We start from the raw sequence: 19,547 nt of genomic DNA, 5'->3' as shown, positions 1-19,547 counted from the left end.
ATTCTCCTTCAGTAGTCCAGGTGGAAGCCTAGACTAGAGGTTGTCAGTGGAAATCCAGATAGATTTCAGATTTACAGGAGATAGAGTCAACAGACTTTGGTGGTGTTTTGTGCAGCTGAGGGAGACAGAGGTGTTAAAGTCGACTTTTAGATGATACAAAGTTATAGTACCTTGTTAAAGCTTCTACCAACTTCTTAGAGATAGATATAAGCCACATTTTGGGGGACAAGAATTGCAAAAGCATTTTCATGAGATTGTCTACATGATGTTTTGAACATGGTATGTCGTTTAGCTGTTATTGTATAACAAGCCCTCCCCCCCCCAAATGTAACATTTTTTTTACTCACAATTTTGAGGCTTGGTAATTTGGGATGTGCTCAGAATTGTGATTCTGTTTCTGGGTCACTTTTATGAATGCCCTTAGCTGACAGATCACCTGAGAAACCTCAGCCTCAGTGGCTTATGGACAATTCTGTACGGCCTTATTGTCTTCCAGTAGGCTACTCTGGCTTGTTTACATGGTATTCCAGGAATAGCAAGAGAAAGGTGGTGTCTCTTTTCCAGCATTGGGTTGTAGAGTATCTCATTTATTGTTATGTTGTTGGACAAAACAAGTGACATTGTGAAATTCAGAGTCATTGTACAAGAGGCTGTCTCAAGAACTATGATGGAACTGGAGACCATTACTGAAATAATCTGCCACATATAGTTTCATTGTTTTAATGAGGAGGAACCTCAGAAGTTTCAGGGGAATTTTTATGATCTGAGCATTTTGTTTACATTTATGTAGAGTCAGTACATTTGCTTATGCACCAACACTATTCGACCTAGTGTTCCTGATCTAGTGTCTAGCCATGTCAAGTTGATGTATGTATTCAGTCATCAAGACAAAACCATACAGTTGACTGACACTCTTTGATACAGGTTCTCTAGCCACACAAGTAACATTTGATCTGGCTTTTTTGTGCTTCTAACATGACGACTCTAAATTATATTTTGATCTCTCCAATATCTTGTATCTGACTCAAAGAACATCATAAATCACTATACATTTGCTTATGTAGACTTTCTGCTTTAAAAAATATGCTTTCTGCAGGGCATGGTGGTATACTCTGGTAATCCCAGCATTCAGGAGGCTGAGGCAGGAGGATCATTGCAAGTTCATGACCAGCCTGGGCTAAAAAGTAAGCCTAAGGCCACCCTGAACTGCATAGCAAGACCCTGTCTCAAACAGACAAAAAATAAGTAAAACTTAAAATAAATATATGCTTTTTAAAGCATAGATATGATTGTATTGGTCAGATACTGGGAAGTAATGACAAAATACAGAATTTTGATGTCATTCAATGTTAAACATTGCTTAATCGCAGCACTTGGAAGCCTGAGGCAGGAGGATTATTGCAAATTTGAGACCAGCCTGGGCTACATAGAGAGCTCAAGCCCAGCCTGAACTACATAGCAAGACCCTGACTCAAAAAGATAAAAAAAAAAAGTTAGACATTGCTTTCTCCCAAGTCCATAGATCAGCTGGGGAATCTGCTGACCTAAACTAGATTAGGGTATCTCTCATAGTCCTGGAACAAGAGGGTAAGCCAAAGCACACATCTAGAGATTGCAGCAGAGGCAGAAGTAGCTATGTTCAAAAGTTTTAAAACAGGTTATTTCTTTCACACTCTGCTTCTAAATTCTTCCTTAAATGACAATTAAATTTGGCAGAGATATCTTTTATCTACTTTATGAAAATTCTAGACATGTTTTAGTTTGTCTATAATTTCTGTATGTGTGTATGTTGCCTGGACAGGTAAGAAATTTGCTCATTTAAATAAGTTATCAAATGTATCACACACTATGCCCTTTTACCCCAAGTATATCAAAAAAGTCTTTCCTTTTGTGATATTTTATTATTATTCACAGAGGAAGGATCACCGTCTGTTCTCATCTTTAAATAAAATTCTAGACATTTGTCAAAGAAGCAACACTTGGAAATGATGCTGTCAGGCTATTTTGCCAATTAGCTGAGAAGCAATGTCTGTGAAAGGCAATTCTGAAATCACCCTACAGAATCAATGATTAAAAGAATATTTGCTCCGGGAGCAAATAAATCTTCTGCGGTTGATAGGATAAGAACTTGCTAATTTTGGGTTGCCTACTTATGTATAATCGTGTAGACTTTAAGGATTAATAATAAATATTAATGGCAAAAGTTATTGATGTACAAAGTAAAGATTTGCAAGTAAATACATGTGCAAATATTCATTATGGCCATTTTACTGTATGAAGCCGGCCCATATTTCTTGAATGAAAGTTTGAATTATAGACTAGCATGTTGAATTAAAGCTAATATAGAAGGACCTCCAGACAAGTGGCTACACACCATCATACAGTGTATTAGTACCATTTCTGGGTAATAGTTCTAAATGTACGCTTTGCCCAACATTTGTTTCCAGAAATGCATGTTGGCAGAAAAATAGTTACTCATGACTAGAAGAGAATCAATCATGCTAAGGTCAGTAGAATGCTTAAGAGTTTTGGCTTTGGAATCTGAAACACTTGAGGTGACCCTCAGTTCTGTCACTCACTTTTTCTTTGCTCTTAGTTAAATCTTCAACTTTTCTAAATCCTTGTCTCTAAGGATTGTCTGTTCTTAGGGAAATTCTAATACTAGAATCAGACTCTTTGTTCACTCTTTGGCCACTTCCTCCTTCCCATTCCCACCCACCTGTCACGGCGGTAGAATTTTCTGCCTGAGTTTGTATAGGGAGCAAAACCCGAGCCTCCCCTTTCTTTCCCTTCTTTCCTCACTCTCTGCCCTTAGAAACATTTCTCTTTCCTTTGTTTCTAAGTATAAAGCCCTCAAAGCAATAAAGAGGGGGGAAAACACATTTTAATAGCTCAATGAATTGTCTAGTCAGATTGGGAAACAGGATAAACTGATTTACAGAGTAGTTATAAAAATTTAATATGGTACAATAATGCGTAATAAACCATCTAAAACACTTAAGCTGGAAACACTGTGACAGCTTGATAATACTATTATTGGTTGCCTATCATCTCATGTGAGCAACAGTTTATAAACCAGAGTGAGCTCTTTATATTAAGCTTCTTAGGCATTTAGCTTTAAAGTAAGAGATCTAGACTCAGATTCTGGCTTGTCTTTTTTAAAAACATATAATATTTTTCAAGTTTTGTTAATCTCTTTTGTCTCCCAAGTATTTCAAAATTAATGCAGTTTATTCTTATTTTCTAAATGTCTACTTTGTTGTTGTAATTAAAGCTTAAAAGTGATAAAGGTTTGGTCCCCAGTGAAGTGCTATTGAGAAGTGTGGCCCAGTGAGGTCTTTGGATCAGTGATGGATGCCATTTAAGGGGACTGTGCTTTCTGACCATGAGGTAACCAGTTTGATTATATGTACTCCCACCATGATATGCTGCCTGGCTACAGACCCCAAAAGCATTGGGGCCAAGCAATTATGGATTGAAACTTCCAAAACTGTAAGTTAAATTAGACCCTTTCCCTTTATAATTTATCTGAGGTATGTCTTAGAGTGATACAAAGCTAATATACATCATTATACTACTTCACATCTTGCAACAAGCCAGGTACTGTGGCATATCTGTAATTCCAGACAGAGGCAAGGAGATCTCAAATTTAAGATGAGCCAGGGCAACTTAATGAGACTCTACCTCAGAATAAAAATAAATAAATAAATAAAAAGAGCTGGGCTGGTGACGTAGCTTACTGTTAGAATATCCTTGGGTTCAGTCAGAGAGAAAAAAGAAAGAAAAGAAAAGGAAAAGAAAAGAAAGAAAGAAAGAAAGAAAGAAAGAAAGAAAGAAAGAAAGGAAGGAAGGAAGGAAGGAAGGAAGGAAACACTTGCTAAAGGAAAACAGCGGACTGCATTTTCTCATGACAACAATCTCCATTCTCACAGACTACACGTGAATGTTTCTTTCTACAAAGATCTATCTTTTCCTGTGTTCTTTATTTTCCTTCCTCTTTGTGTTTCTGGCCTCACATCTGTGGCCATTTGATATTTTTACAAGACATAAGGATAAGAAATGTGCAAAGGGAAGGAGAAAACTCACAATAAGCTTCCTTTTGTAAGTTTATCATTACTATTTCCTCGTTATTAAATGAAATATGAATCAATCTCTATTGCAAAGTTACTCTGTGACATCCCAGCTCTAAGCAATTTGTGTCTATTATTTAATCCTCAGAATTCTAAGAGGTTGGATTTGTTACTATCTTTATTTCCTAAGTAAGGAAATGATGCAAACCAGTTAAACAACTAGACAAAGGCCACATAGTGAATTATTGTGGGTCAAACCCAGCAGACAGTCCAAGATTTTAATTACTATGCTTTCCTCCAATGTTTTAAAAATGTGTTTTCCTTCAGGATTCTAGTGAGTTGTGATTTGCTTTCAATTGTATGCTGTTCTCTGTAGAACTGCAATTATCTGTTAAATAAAAAGTCAAACTATACAGATGTATATATAGAAGTGAAAAAGTTTGCTTTCCAACAAACTACTAGGAAAGGATGATTACCGAAAGTTTGCTGTAGATTTTTCTTATAAATCACAATAGCATTGTCTAGTTATCAGTCAATGACTATATTAGGAGAAAACCACTATCATGAAGTTTATGAGATGATCATAATATGCAGAAACTATGTCCAGAACTTCATGAGTTCTGGGAATATCTATTTAGCTTTATTTACTTTGCATCAACCTTTAAAGAGAATGGAGAAGCAGAATAGTGACTTTAGGAATAATTCTAGGGGAGAAAATAGTTAACACGCCTTCCTTCAAGCCAAAACTCATTATGTAAGCCAAAAGGAGATTCATCATTCATAAAATGGCATTCTAAAATGTCATTCCAAACCACCAGAACAGTCTCTGTTGTAGTTAAAGGAAATTCTTGGAATGCGATTCATTTATTCAGCCAGTTATTCATTTATTTTACATGTTTACATATAGCACTTAACATATGCTACAAACACTTAGGCACGAAATATGAAAAATAAATCAGATAAAAATTTTCTGTCATCATAGAGTGTGCATTCTAGAGGATGATAAGGGAACTAGATAGCAAGCAGAGCACTTTAACAAAAACACGTAGTGTGTCAGATGGTGTTAACACCTATGGAAAAAAAAGATTAGGGAAGAGGGTAAACATATTAGGTACATTATGATTTTGATCATGGCTTCCCCCCTCCATTTAAAATATCATCTGGCCAGGTGTGGTGGAATGTGCCTACAATCGCAGCTACCTGGGAGGATACGGCAGGAAGATTTCAAGTTCAAGGCCAGGCTGTTTCAAAATTAGGGGAAAAAAAGATAAAATAAAAAGGTTGCCCCTGCGGTTCCATGGAAGAGCACCTCTGGAATCAATTCCTAGTATCAAAAAATGTACCTTCTATAGTTGCAGTTAAACATTTAATTTTTAAAGGCTTTATCAAGCTCACATGGCCTTCACTGTAAAAGCTTCCTGTGCGTTACTGCCCAACCATAGCCCTTCCCCAGCCCCCAGAGGTGACTGTGATCCTGATTTCCATGTTCATCACTCCTTTGCAGTTTTTGTAATTTTCCTACCTTTGTATACCTCCGGTGGTAAGCTCCTTCAAGGTCTTCACAGATTTTGAACCGAGATTAAGCTTTTCTTAGCATAGGCCCTGGGCCATAATTGAGTAGATGGTGCTGCTTAAGCTTGGTCTCATTTGCCCAAAATGGGCGATATCTCACAGGCGACCTTCACTCCGGAACTCCAATTTGGGCCAGCAGAGATTTTCCGCCGTCCTTGCTTTGTGTGCTCAGTCCTGGGTAATCTGCCCTGATTCACCTTTTATCTTACTAATTAAATTAGGAGATTTAATATATACACATGTTGTTCAAAATACCCACTGCATTCTTAATTTTGGTGATTGGGTTTCCCATTCCTAGAAGTTCAGCTTGATTCCAAACTGACGTCGCTTTTCATAACTCTCAGTCTTACAGATGTTTGTAAGCTTGTCATTTACTTCTTGAAACTTGTCAGGTAATATCTGAAATTGTTAAAATCTCTCTGCTGTTGTCTCCTCAGGTTTCTTTTCATGATGCCTTGTTTTCTAGTGCTGACTTCACGCTTATCAGGCCTTTGGACAATTATTTCTAATCGTCTCCAGAGATCCAAGGAGACGATTTGTGATTCGATTTGATCAGGTGCCTAGGAGTACTTTGGGTCCACGATGCATTGACTGAATTCAGGTTGTGATAGACTCTGTTCATTGGTGCTATGAGCCCTTAGGGTGCAAATCTGCCTGAGGGTAGGCATGTGGCAAAACTTCTCAGGGATTCTTTCTCTTTCACTCTTTTACCTAGCTCTGTTCAGAGACAAGGCAGCTTTCTCTGCAGCCTCTTCAGAATACGGAGGGAAGCTGATCCACAAGTTACTTCCTTGATCCTTCTATTACTCCAGAAAATCTTCTATAAGATTCCCTACATTTTGAATGCATGCTGATCCTGCACTTCTGGACTTGGGTGCTTTAATAACTCATCTCTCTAACTCCAGACTGTCATCCAAAATTAAAAGTTTCTCTGGGTATTTATGAATCTTTCCTGCCCCTTGATACTTTTAATGCATTATTTTGACATTTTCAACAAGGTTGACCTCAATAAGCAAGTGATAGATCAATCTGGTCACAAACTATTTGGAGCTGTCTTTATCATGAAGTGATATCTATTTTATCTTTTTTAGACTCTGAACTGGCCTTATGATTTTCTCGGACTAGCAGCATCAGTAAAAGTCACACTGTGGAACTTCCCAAGCCAAGGCTCCAAGTGGTCTTACAACTTCCATTTTGGCCCTTTTGGGATCCAGACCCATGGGAAGATGTCTGAGCTATTCTACTGGATAGGAAATGGAAAAACAAATCAGGTGGGGCCAGCCACTTCCAGTCAGCAAGTCATATGACTGTAGTCCTAGCAGTGACTCACACAAAAAGCAATGGGACTGCCTCCCCACCAGACTGATGGTCTGTAACATTGTGACCAATAAAATGATGGTGATTGTTTCAAGCCATTAAACTTCGGGGTGGTTTGTTAAAACGCAAAAGATAACTGATATACCCAGTTCACCACCTATCAAAATCTGCAACTGAAATTTTAATGCCAGAAACATCAAAAATTTAGTTTTTGTTATTCTGAGAAGATATTTGTGTAAAATTTCCTAATAATCCACATATATTTTATTGTATTAACCAAATACTTGATGGCAGAATTGAACTTTTTGGGTTGGGTGTGGTGGCTGATGCCTGCCTGTAACCCCAGCATTTGGGAGGCTGAAGCAGGAGGATCACCAGGAGTCTAGCCTGGGATATACAGTGAGTTCAAGGCAAGCCTAGCCTACAAAGTTAGACCCTGTCAAAAACAAAAACAAAAATAACAACAATAAAAAAATTTTTTAAAAACCCACAGAATTGGGCTTTTTTCTTTTGATTTAGGAAATTTTTTTTCTTTAGATTTTAGAAAAATTATTAGCATATACTGTTAAAATGGTTAGGCTTGTTTGGATACTTCATAGTCAACTGGTACTAAAGCTTGGTGAGAAAAATTGCACCTACATTTCTCCAAGCTCTGCTTTTAAGGGGACCAAAATTAGCTGTGTTAAAGCAGTATTTAGAAACAAAACTCATTATTCCTTAACCTAGAAACCTGAGAACAGAGTAAGAAATAGTAAAACCCTAAGGCCATCTACTTTATTTCGAGTTAACTTTTTTTTTTTTTAATCGGTACCAGGGATCGAACTCAACGACTGCCTGCTTGCAAGGAAGGTGCTTATGCCGCTAAGCTAAATCCCCAGCCCCTCAAGTTAACTTTCTAGTCACATGGTTTGGATAAAAACCTTTCTGATGACTGTCTACAAGACAGTCCCCCAAAATAATTTGGAGAGCAAGACAATCTCTTTGACTATCCCTTTATGGTCTTGTGTTTCTAGCATCTGTCCATCCATCTATAATTGAATTTCTCACTAATAGTATAATGCAGACAAAAATGTCATTCGTGGTTGGGGACTTAACTCTCAGCAGCATAAGTGCATGCCTGGCAAGCGTGAAGTTGTAAGCTTGATCCCAGGTACCAAAAAAAAAAAAAGTCATTATTGCCCTTAGATAATAGTCAATATGGATTACACTTCCTAGGCCAAGGCTCTACCACTAAACTACATCCCCAGCCCAGGAATTTAAGAGTAGCGTATTCAAAGAAAGTATTTTTAAAATTAAAAAAAATTTCATTTTAAAGTATAATTTACCTTAAAAATGCTTAAGAATTCAGGGTGAAAATTGCCTCAATAGCTTTTCATGATTAAAGGAATTTAATCTTGTGCGTATAGGTTATTAATGTTAATATAAATTTGAATTTCACATATATACCTTTTATCTCATACAATTCCATGTGTAAATTCCTTTATTACAAAATACTGCTATATTACTATTTTCTAAATTAGTTAGGTTTTATTATGTTTGCATGCTACAGTGCTTAAATGCTGATGGTTTGTAGTAATAAAACTTTAATAACTCAGTAAAGCTCAATATGTAAGAAGCTAGTGACAATGATAATTGTTAAAAAAGATTTGCCTCGTAGTGAGACAATAATGACGTTATCAACTGAAGGTACAATTAACACAATTTTGTCTTGATTTGGTCATGTTTGTAGGTTGTTATAGAAGGAACCTATTTTTAAAATAATTTTCAACAACCAGGTAGATGGAAAGCAAAAATAAAGGAAAGTGAAAAGTAATTTGCTTTGCATTGGGATCATGGTGGTGGCACAATTATGCCCTTGGAATTAGCTGATTCAACACTCAATTATGAAGTTTTTTTAAAAAAGCTTTTAAAGTAAAACAGACTGTAGACAAGACTATATTTGTGACTGACTAAATGGAGAGAATACGATGTATAATTAGCAGAGAAATTCCTATTGCTAAACGTTAAATTATAAGTGACAATGAGAAATATCTGTAAACCTGACTTTTCTGATGAGCTGAAAAGTCCAAGGAAGCTCGACGATGTAGGAAAGCGTAAGCGAATTTATAGCATCAATTAAGCTTTTGGTTTTTATGATCATACTGTGAAACAGCTGTACATCTCTCATAGTCACTCAGTGATTGCATTTATCTGTGATTACCACAGACTGACTTCTGCAGCACATATTGACAGCTGGATTCCTGAGAAGCCTGAGAAAGTGGGAAGCAGTGCCACCTACAGGTCCAATTTGATTCCTACAAGAAACCAAACACAGCCAACAGGCAGCCAAACCAAATCACTAGCTAAAAATCACTAGCCATGTAGAAACATGGCTTTCGCAAGTGGATATCGAAAGTTTAGATAGATGAACATTGCATAATGAATTCCTTGACAAATTGTGATTAGATACTTATTTGGGCAGAAGTGGCTTAGCGTATGTTCAATTATAATCATTTAATATTAGCACTATGATGTCTAAAACTCAAAAGAAGACCACCATTACATTTGAAGTTCTGTTTACTATAATCAAATGGAAGATGCCTATGTTAACACTTACAGCTTCCCACTTTATCTTCCAGTTCTTTGAGCTGGGAAGAGACATCCTTAACTTGAACTACTTAGTTGCTTGGCTCAAGCCAAGAATCTGGGGCTGGACACGGATTTTCCTTCTTTAACTATAAAGGGTAAACTCTTTTTGAGGGAGAGCCTCATTTGGCTTTATTGGAACTATAATGAGGGCATACATTTCCCTTGGAATTGGCTGATCCTACTAAATCATTTCAACACTCAACTACAGAAGGGCACCCACTGTGCTAACCATGACCAGCGAGGGCAATTCAGTTTATTACAAGACAGATGTAAGAAGCAGTGGACTCAAGTGTAATAGGAAGCCTTGCATATAAGAGGCACAGCTCCACCCAGGCTTACCATACCTGTATGTCTCTGAGACGAAAGAAGGGGAACATGGGGTCTCTAATGGACACCTATATACATTGAGGACTTGGCAAAAATTTCCCCCAAAAATGTTTATTATTGCATTCTATAACTACAGAGAGACTAGCTCTGGTTTTATTATAGGTGTATAGACTTAATAGAAAACACTGACTTATACTCGTGTAAATATGCTGAACAAAAAATACACTGTGTTGGGGATAGGGTGTGTATCCCTAAGGGACACACATATATACATTTAATACACAGAATTAGAGAATTTCCCTGAGGGATGGATAGCTTACCTTGAAACAACAGTTTCAGCCATTAGTTATGTCACTTCCTTTAAAAACATTTAGAGAAAGCAACTAAACAGCAGCAGCATTCCCTTGAGTGGAAGCCAAGATAACTAAAGTATAAAACCCCAATGCAAAGGTAAGTGAAGCTGGTAATTGGTGAATTTCAGAGTTCAACTTCTCTTCATTAGCAGTTTTTAATCATTTTGATTGGCATCTTCCCATTTCATTTTATCCATCTTTGTGATCCTTTCAAAACATGTCCAGAAGGAAAAAAATTCCAATTTATTTCACATTTAGTGCTTCTTTGAACCATATGAACTAGCACCTGGAATACAATAAAGCAGACCTTGTGCCTAACTTAAAATCCAATATTATGGTCACAATTGTTTTTCCCTTGACCTTGTATAAAGTTGGGACTTTTTTATATAGACATTTTCTAGCCTTAAATGTAAGTATAAATGTGAACTTACAGATGTGGTTATTAAAACTTGTGGAATGTACTATATATGAAATAAAGTGGGTATTTTTTCAGCCTTTTAAATTCTGTTCATAACAAATGGCTAAGAATATAATTTTGAATACATTTATTTCTTCTCTGTAATAATACTTTATATCAGGTGCTCAGAATAATTCTGTCAGAGAACAAGATGGAAAAAATTTCAACCTTTTTAATTCAGAAGGCTGTCAGGACAAACACAATCACACTGAAAGACAGAAACTGATGGAAATCTGCCTTGGCTCTTTCAAACATACAAAAATGTAGGGAATAAATACTTGTGTACTTAACACTAAGCAGTGTCAATTTTTAAAACTGTGCTATACTGTATTTGCTGTAATTTATTTTTAAGCAACTTTTCAGGTTCCAATCAAGCCGCTTCCCATGATTCTAGACCCCTTTCCCAGAGGTAGGTGCTACCCCCAACTTGGTATTACCCCTATCCATATGTTACTCACAGGCATGGATCCACAGTTGATACTTCATATTTTGCATGTTAAAAATTTTACATAAAGTTTATGAATGTTCCAAGAGTTGGACATCATGGCACATGATTGTAACCCTAGTACTCTGGGAAGCTGAGATAGATGGGTCATAAATTCAAGATCACCCTGGATAACTCAAAACATTTAGGGAGACCTTGTTTCAAAATAAAAAAAATTAAAATTAAAAGGTTGGGGATGTACCTGAGTGATCAGGCTGCAGGTTCAAACACCAGTACCATGAAAAAAGTTTCCAAGTATTCAAGATGCGTGAAACACTTCGTTAAAGAGTGGTGAAATGATGAAAATGATAACCACAGCAGTAGTTTAAGGACTGTGTCATTTTCTACTCTTCTTTCTAACCTCTTTTCCAATTTTTCTAATAGTATTACTTTCATTTCCAAGCAGTTTTTTTAAAGAAGTGGACAAAAGTGCTCATTTTAGAGTTCCTTTGACAGCTGAGAAATCAGTGAATGGGCAAATATTTCCTTGCATTTAAATTTGATTTACAATGAATTGAACTAGTAAGTTATAGATTAACCTACTGTTCCCTCTCATAAGCTTTACAGAAAAGAGATGTAGTGGAAAAACAAAAGCCAAAGGTTTAAAGTGAGGTTGGGAAGATGAACAGATGAAATTAAACATTTGTAAGAACATTAAAAGCACATTTAGAAGTTTTTTTGTATGGAAAAGTCAAGCTACAGATAACTGTGGTAATATACTGGGATTAATACTTTCAGAAGACTGCCCTCTCACTTATTACAGATTGGTCGGTTGGCTTTTGGTGATTGGGCTGGGGGACCAGTTAACTGCATCTTTAAGTGTCAGTATAGTCTAAGACACAAACACCATGCAAACCCCTAGGAGGGTGAGTGCAAGGACAGAATTTGGTTCATCACAAACCTTCTGGTATCAGTGACTAAAGCATCTATTTCCAATATTAAACTCTTGAGAGAAATAAAAAGAAGCCCCGCATCAAGGGAAAAAAAGCAAAAAGGGAGTTAATTTATTAACCTCCATTTTTCAAGGGCTAAAGAAAAGTTTATTTCAGGAACCACACACTCCCTGGCCACCTGTGACTTGGTATTTACATTTATTTTACATAAATACAAATTAAAATTATTTTGTTTTGGGCTGGTGATTTAGCGCAGTGGCATAAGTGCCTGCTTGGCAAGCAGGATGTTGTAAGTTCAATCCCTAGTGCCAAAAAACCAGTTTTGTTTTAAATAGGCCTGTAGGGGGAATTTGGTCTGTAGATCATGAACTCATGATATCCGAAATTTTTAATTGCATTTTTGAGTTATAATCCACATACCAATAAAATACACCCCTTTAATGCATGTTTCTGGTTTTTAGTATACTCACAAGTGTACAGCCATCTCATTTGATTTCCAAAATTTTCATCCCCCTAAAAAAACCTCCATATGCATTTAAAATTACTTCCTATTTCTCTTTCCTCCCACCTCAGGCAATCACTGAGCTGCTTTCAATTTCTATGGATTTGTCTACTCTGGAGATTTCATATAATATACAGCATACAATATGTGGCATAAATTGTGATATTTTGGATCTGGCTTCCTTCACTTTGCATATTTCCAAACATCACTCATGTTTAGCATATTTCAGTACTCTATTCAATTATATGGCTAGTATTCTACTACTCATATAAAGATATAAAACTTATTTACTCATTAATGGATACTTATAAATTAGTCATAAAATATGCACAAGTGAGATAATACTATCATATTTAATAAAAAAGAAAACAAGATACTTAATACTCATCAGGGAAATCCAAAATGGTCTACAGCAATTGTGCTTTAAAATAAAATACTGCCATCACCTCAACTCTTACACTGTCAGTCAGAACTAGTTATCTGAAATAGGGTAAAAATTGGTAATTACAAACAGTGGCCTAACTTTAGCTTCTCAGAAAGAATATCTTTATACTCCTCAAATTTAACGGGTCATTTTAATTGAATCTGATGACAGGGAACTCTCAGGAGATACATGTAAAGTTTTCATTTATGGTATTTAGCACATCTTATATTTAATTATAAGGTCAGCCTTAAGATATGTGCCAATAAAACATGAGCAACATAGCCATCAAACTGTTTTCTCAGTTTCTTAATTGTTTCTTACGTGAACTTATTATAATTGTAAGCACCTGCTTTGCAAGTGTGCGGTCATGAGTTCGATTCCTGGTACCAAAGAAGGTGATCGTTAAAATAATTTGTGTACATATTTACTGTGAGGTAAGCACAATGGAGGAAATAGAACCTATCCTAGCATCAGTGTCATTAGTTTCTGGGCTATCACAAATTTTTTTCTGGAGATTTCTCCAAAATAGCTAGCATTCTTCTTTCACACATGATATAATACACTCATAAATAGTCCAAAGCATTAAACTTTGGGCACAATAAAAAGAAACCCTTATGATACTATTACAGAGATTAAAGCAAAGACGCACTATTATTTTACTATTGGCTGGATAAGAAGAGACTGAGGTGTGGGTTATCAAGCCAAGAGAACAGACTGTGTAGTGGACTCCACTAACCCAGACAAAGAAGCTGAAGCACAGAATGAAACACAAGAGACAAGATCAGCCAGGCGACACTACTGATAATGACATTTGACCTTGTCAAAAGATTTTCTGGAAATACTGAGATGAACAGTTTAGTCTGTTCTAATAAAATGATTTAAATGCTCATCATTCCAGAAACTACTTTGTCAGCTGTTGGTTAATTCTTTAGAGTATGCCGGATGAAGTGCTAGCAACTGAGTTTTGTGTTTACTGAAACATCTTTGTTAATTTAACTTGATCTAAGTTCTAGTCTGTAAATGAGAAATACAAGTAAGAACGAGGGGTCAATTTATTATAAGTAAGTTTATCATTAAATATCAATGTGTACAATTTCAAACATTTATAAACCTTATAATTTATAGAAAAATTAATGTAATCTTAAAATTATCTGAACAGTGGTTTGCACAATTATTTACAGTGAACTCAACCTATATGGGTAAAAACATAACTATAGTAAAATTATCACTGCCACAAAGTGATAACTTCACAGTACCTTTCTATATTTGTCACTTAAGTGGTAGCTGTCTCAATAAAACCAGCAGATTCAATAATTTAGCAACAGTATAGTCAGAACAGTAAATATAAGCAAGCTATCATTAATTCCAAGCAAAATAAAACTTTTTATATTAACATAAGTACTTTCTCACTCAGCACTGATAGAAGAAAATAGTTAGGAAACAGTATTTTCTTATTTACTACAAAACAAATTAACTTTAACACATTAAAACAAGGATGCTCAGTTAAATTGGGTAAATTCTTATAACATACAATGCTAAGTATCTTGAGAAATTCTTGGTTTCGCTCAAAGACATTTCTAATGGTAAATCTTTGTTCAGTTGTAATATGACATAAAACAGAAATAATTCTTATCCTTTACAGAAATTATAATTTTTCATGAATAGTTGATAACATTTAGACTGAAAAGGATTCTTGACTTTATTCCTAAATTCTTCTCTACTTGGCTTTTAAACATGTTTGATATTCCCTCGGTTCCTCAAAAGAATCTTAAATATGTAAAAACTGAATGCCAAAGAAAAATAACTTTATTTGCACTGGTATTTTGTTTCAGAACAATTATTTACTGGAGTATTCCAGTTTTTCTTCTTTTTCAAGCATATGTTCAACTAGACAATTAAATAAAAAGAGTGTAAGAAATATAGTTGAAGTCATAATAAAGTACATTTTCTTTTATTGACATAGAACATACAGTACTTATTTATGTGTTGGCTCTGTTAGAAAAAATTTCTTCCTGTAAATAATATGCATAACCGTTGCCCAAAAATGTATATAGCTGTTTTCCTCCAAATATTTATATACATAGTAGTCTGCTTAAAACCAGCCCTGTTATAAACCTACTGAATACAATGTGCTCTTAATTTATAAATGGGCTACCTTCAGTGTATAAAACACATATGTGTATGTTGTACATACAAAGTAAAAAAAATATAAACAGGAGATGGAGAAAGAAAAAGAAAAGTGTTCTTCCCTGTAAGATCCAGACAAAGGTCATTATAATTAGGGAGATAATGTAAAATGCCTAAGGATTGCAGTTTTGGCAAATATTTTTCAGAAAAACATCCAAGCTATGAGAGTACTAAATGGTCATGTTAATAATTTAGTAGAAGTTTGCACTTAAACATTCAGTGAAGATGTTATGACCTTGTAGCATGTAGAAAAAAGACTGGGGGACTGGTCAAAAACAAAGTCACTCATTTTTAGCAGATTTGTATTAGCTTCTTAATCATGAATGCATAGTGCTGAGTATCAGATCCAAGTTCACTGGCATCTGAATGCATTTGATGGGAGATTTCAATGGAAGGATCTGAATCCTTTCTGAACCTAAGCGGAAATGGGGCAGTATGTTATGACAATGGAGGATGTCAGCCCCCATGGTGGCCAGCCCAATCTTTGTCAGTGTTCAAAAACAAACCAAATGTTTCCGTAGCATTCTTTCTGCTACATTTTTTTTTATTTCAAGCCACAGATCTACTGGGAGGATCATGCAGCAAGTGGCTTATACATAAAATCAGAGTCTATGAATAGTGTCATCACATTAAGAAATAGAATTGCTGGATTCTCTTGTTATGAATAAAGCTCGCATCTCGGGAATCCATGAGTTGGTATTATTTATGGGATACCTAAAACAGGGGACACAAACCATTTAAGTCAGTCAGACATGCATACAATTGATGAGTTAAAGCAACGAAGACTATTCAATCATTTATTTAACTATTAATTTCATGTGATTTAACAATACTTCCCAGTTAAAATGCAACATATTTAACTGCGCCAGTTCCAAATAATAAATACTACCATCTTGCTAACTGTTTACTAAGGCAAACAATTCTCACTCTTCCTCAGTATGTTACCAAAGAAAGAACTTAGAGACAGTGATCATATGCAGTTTAGAATCACTTGGATACTTAATGTGTCCTTTAGTTTTGAGAGATGCTCTATGTCTCATTTTTCATAGAAACTATCTCTTTTCGTGTTGTCATGGTATCCAAAAACAAACAATGAAGATAATAAAATCAATGAAAACTTTCAGCTGCAGTTTGTTCTGTTTCTTTTTCCAGATCACTATTACACAGACCAAAACATTCAGGATAATGAAAAATAATGGAATGTTTTCTAGAACAACCTATATATTTTGTTATAAATTTAAAATTACAGTTCACATGGGAACATTTAAAGTCTTCCTCCAAACAGTCTTGAGAATCAGAAAGAGACATCTGCTAATGTCATACACATTTATGTACTGAAATCCTTACCACATTACCACTAATGCTAAAATATTACTAGATACTAAATAATACTAAAGTATTACTAGAGCAGAAACAGATGATTTGAAAAAATTATCTTGAATATACTTGAATATGAAAATATAAAGCAATGTAATATAATTACTTTTAAATTCTCATGTAAGTAACTAATTTTCTTACTTATTGAGAATATTCCACTAATGAAAATAGTTTTAGATTCATATTTATATGTAGCACTATACTGATGATACTAAGCTATAGAAATGCTTGCTGGATTTCTACAATCAGATATTCTCTTCACACTAATAAAGTTTAAATTTTACATCTGAAACTAGATGTGGTGAGGCATGCCCACAATCCTAGCACTTGTGAGGCTGAGGCAGGATCCTTATGAATTTGGAGCCAACCTAGGCTACATAGTGAGTTCAAGTCCAGCTGAAAACACATATTGAAACTGTTAATTACTTTTATATTTTTTAATTTTTTAAAAATTTTTTTGTCGGTACTGGGGATCGAACTCACAACCCTGCCCTTACAAGGCGGGTGCTTAAGCCACTGAGCTAAATCCTCAGCCCTTAATTTTACATTTTAAATCTAGCTCATCATCTTATTAAATAAGAGATAATTTAACCCTTTCTCTAAATCATGAAGATTTCAAAGTGTTTTATTTTCATTAAAACATGGAATAAGAAACAAGTCATTTCTAATTTATCTAGTAATTTGAAGAAAAAACGAACTATCATCAGAAGCAGTTTCCAAAATGGCTATTATATTTAAATTAACACAGATTATGCATGTTATTTCATAACATGCTTACCCGTTTTAATTTTATAAGAATACAGTATCTGCTAGAAATTAATAAGCAAAAATAAAAATTCAGTTTTCAGTTCAACTCTCATTTAAGATACATTTTTAAGTGACAATTTAAAAACTATATATATATATATATATATATATATATATATATATATTTTAGCTTATACCCCTGGGAATACTAAATTAAGTGCTCTACTAAGCTGTATCTCCAACGTTTTTATTTTGAGACACGGTCTCACTAAATTGCCCAGGCCTGTCTCAAACTTTTGATCCTTGTAGCAGGGAGTAAAGATATGTGCCACTGTGCCCAGCTAAAAAACTTTCTTTCAAATAAAATAAAATAACTACAAATCTTCCCCAGTTTTAAAGTTTTATAGGAACCCTGGGAACATGCTCTGGCCAAAACTTTTGCCAGGATTGAAACTTGACATACTTGCTTAACAAATTTTCTCTCTCTCTCTCTCTCTCACACACACACACACACACACACACACACACACACTATATATATATATATATGCACATCTGAAAGACAAGTTAACTAATGTCAAAATTATACGTTTAACTTTCAGTCACTCTGAAAATCTTTTCATTTAAACGTTAACCTTTGTACTTTCTACTTTTGGTTACTGCTGCAGCTGTCAATAGAACATAGCTTCTCAAATAAATCATTTACTAAACATAAAAAAGCTCAAGCAAAGTCAACCTTTAATTCTAACTGCTTCAAATATACTTGATATGACTAATTATATGTTTAGTTGATTTTCCAGGCTCCTAAACATAGAATAAAAAATACTGACAACTTTCTGAGTTACACATAAATACATTAAAACTAACTAAATAAAAATTATCTAATTTAAAGAGCAACTAACCTGAGATGTACCTTGCTCCGATAAACATTACCATGCTACTCACTATAAAAAAGCCCAAAGGCAGACTACAGAAGATACTAGGGTCACCTGTGGTCATCCAAGTAGAAGGGAATTCCAGTCAAGCAAATCAAAAGAGAGACACATAATTACAATATTTATGTTAAGAATCACAACATAGCAAAACAAGTTATAAAAATAGCATATTCATAAAGGTAGCAAAGAGTTATTACTTAAAATCAAAATTATAATCAGTATCAAAGGCTTATGACAGTTAACAATCTAGACAGCATGCCACAAGTAGCCAAGAACATAGTACAAACAGACCAACATTAGCCTTCTTCTGGCAAGGCTTAGAAGGCAGCCTATGCAAGAACTTTTTGGGAGGCTGTTAACTGGGGCTTTCTAGATGCTTTCTCTCAAACAGATAAAAATGAACAATGCAGTTCACTCAAAGCTAAAATTATGGGTCCTTTGGTTGGCAGAGAAGAGTTACATTATTCTACTGAAAAATGAATTCAAACCACAATTTCTGCTAAAACATTTGTTTATTCTTATTTTCTAAACAGAATTTGGTGTGTAAAAAAATATATCTGGTAATAACACAACTGCAAAGCTGTATTAATCTAGTTACCTGACAACATGATTAATCCGACATTTTCAAATTTGATTACTCTTCAAAGCCCTTCTCTTAAAAACTATTTCTCACATATATCCTTTTATTAAATGTAAAAGTGATATGTCAAGAATATTTAATACTTGTTTTTTGGTGTGTGTGTATTTGTGTTGAGGACTAAACCAAAGACATCTGAGCTGTTCCTCCAGCCCTCAGATTACTTAATACTCTTTCAAAAAGAGAAACCTATTAAAAATAACATCAAAGAGTTAAGAAAATACAAACATTAGACAAACACTTCATTGAAATACTGTAAAATTTTCTGTGGCACATTTTGTAATATAGTATAGTGATGGTAGTTTTTTCTTTGCCTTTTTGGGAAGAAGATTTTTTTCTCCTTCATCACAAATTTCTTTCCCTTAGAAGACAAATTATTAAAGAGGGCCATAGCTGGGCATGGTTAAGAATGTCTATAATCCCAGCACTTAGGGCAATCACCATAAGTTTCAGGACAGCTTGGGATGTACAGTGAGTTCAAGACCAGCCTGAACTACATAGTGACACCCTGTCTCAAAAAGAAGAGTAAAAACAAAAAAAAAAAAGAAAGAAAAAACAGAACAAAAACCTGCCAAAAAGAGGGACATAAGCTCTTTCCCCTATTTTGTCACAGTTTATTTTTTCAAATAAAAGGTTA

General features: G+C 34.9%; 1 protein-coding gene across 11 annotated transcripts in view; it reads right to left on the bottom strand.

The window, feature by feature from the left end:
* Positions 1-19,547, bottom strand: part of Gk (glycerol kinase) — a 117,487-nt gene that overhangs the window by 29,794 nt on the left and 68,146 nt on the right. For 3 of the 11 annotated variants that reach the window (XM_023562859.1, XM_003464737.4, XM_013146973.2), the window contains 2 exons: positions 18,241-18,327; positions 14,062-15,928 (listed from right to left, as the gene is read on the bottom strand). The exons of 7 other annotated variants lie outside the window; for them this stretch is intronic. In XM_023562859.1, the coding sequence (XP_023418627.1) occupies positions 15,918-15,928; positions 18,241-18,327 (98 nt within the window). In that variant the 3' untranslated portion in view covers positions 14,062-15,917. Of the gene's footprint in view, positions 1-14,061; positions 15,929-18,240; positions 18,328-19,547 lie in introns of those variants that run through there. One more of the 11 variants, XM_023562862.1, reaches the window with a different exon arrangement.

The sequence above is a fragment of the Cavia porcellus genome, unplaced genomic scaffold (assembly GCF_034190915.1).
Source record: "Cavia porcellus strain 051 isolate PalLab524CR breed Dunkin Hartley unplaced genomic scaffold, mCavPor4.1 scaffold_33, whole genome shotgun sequence".
NCBI classification, from domain to species: Eukaryota; Metazoa; Chordata; class Mammalia; order Rodentia; family Caviidae; genus Cavia; species Cavia porcellus.
The sequence above is the reverse complement of the archived record's forward strand: the minus strand, read 5'-3'. Positions and strand labels throughout refer to the sequence as shown.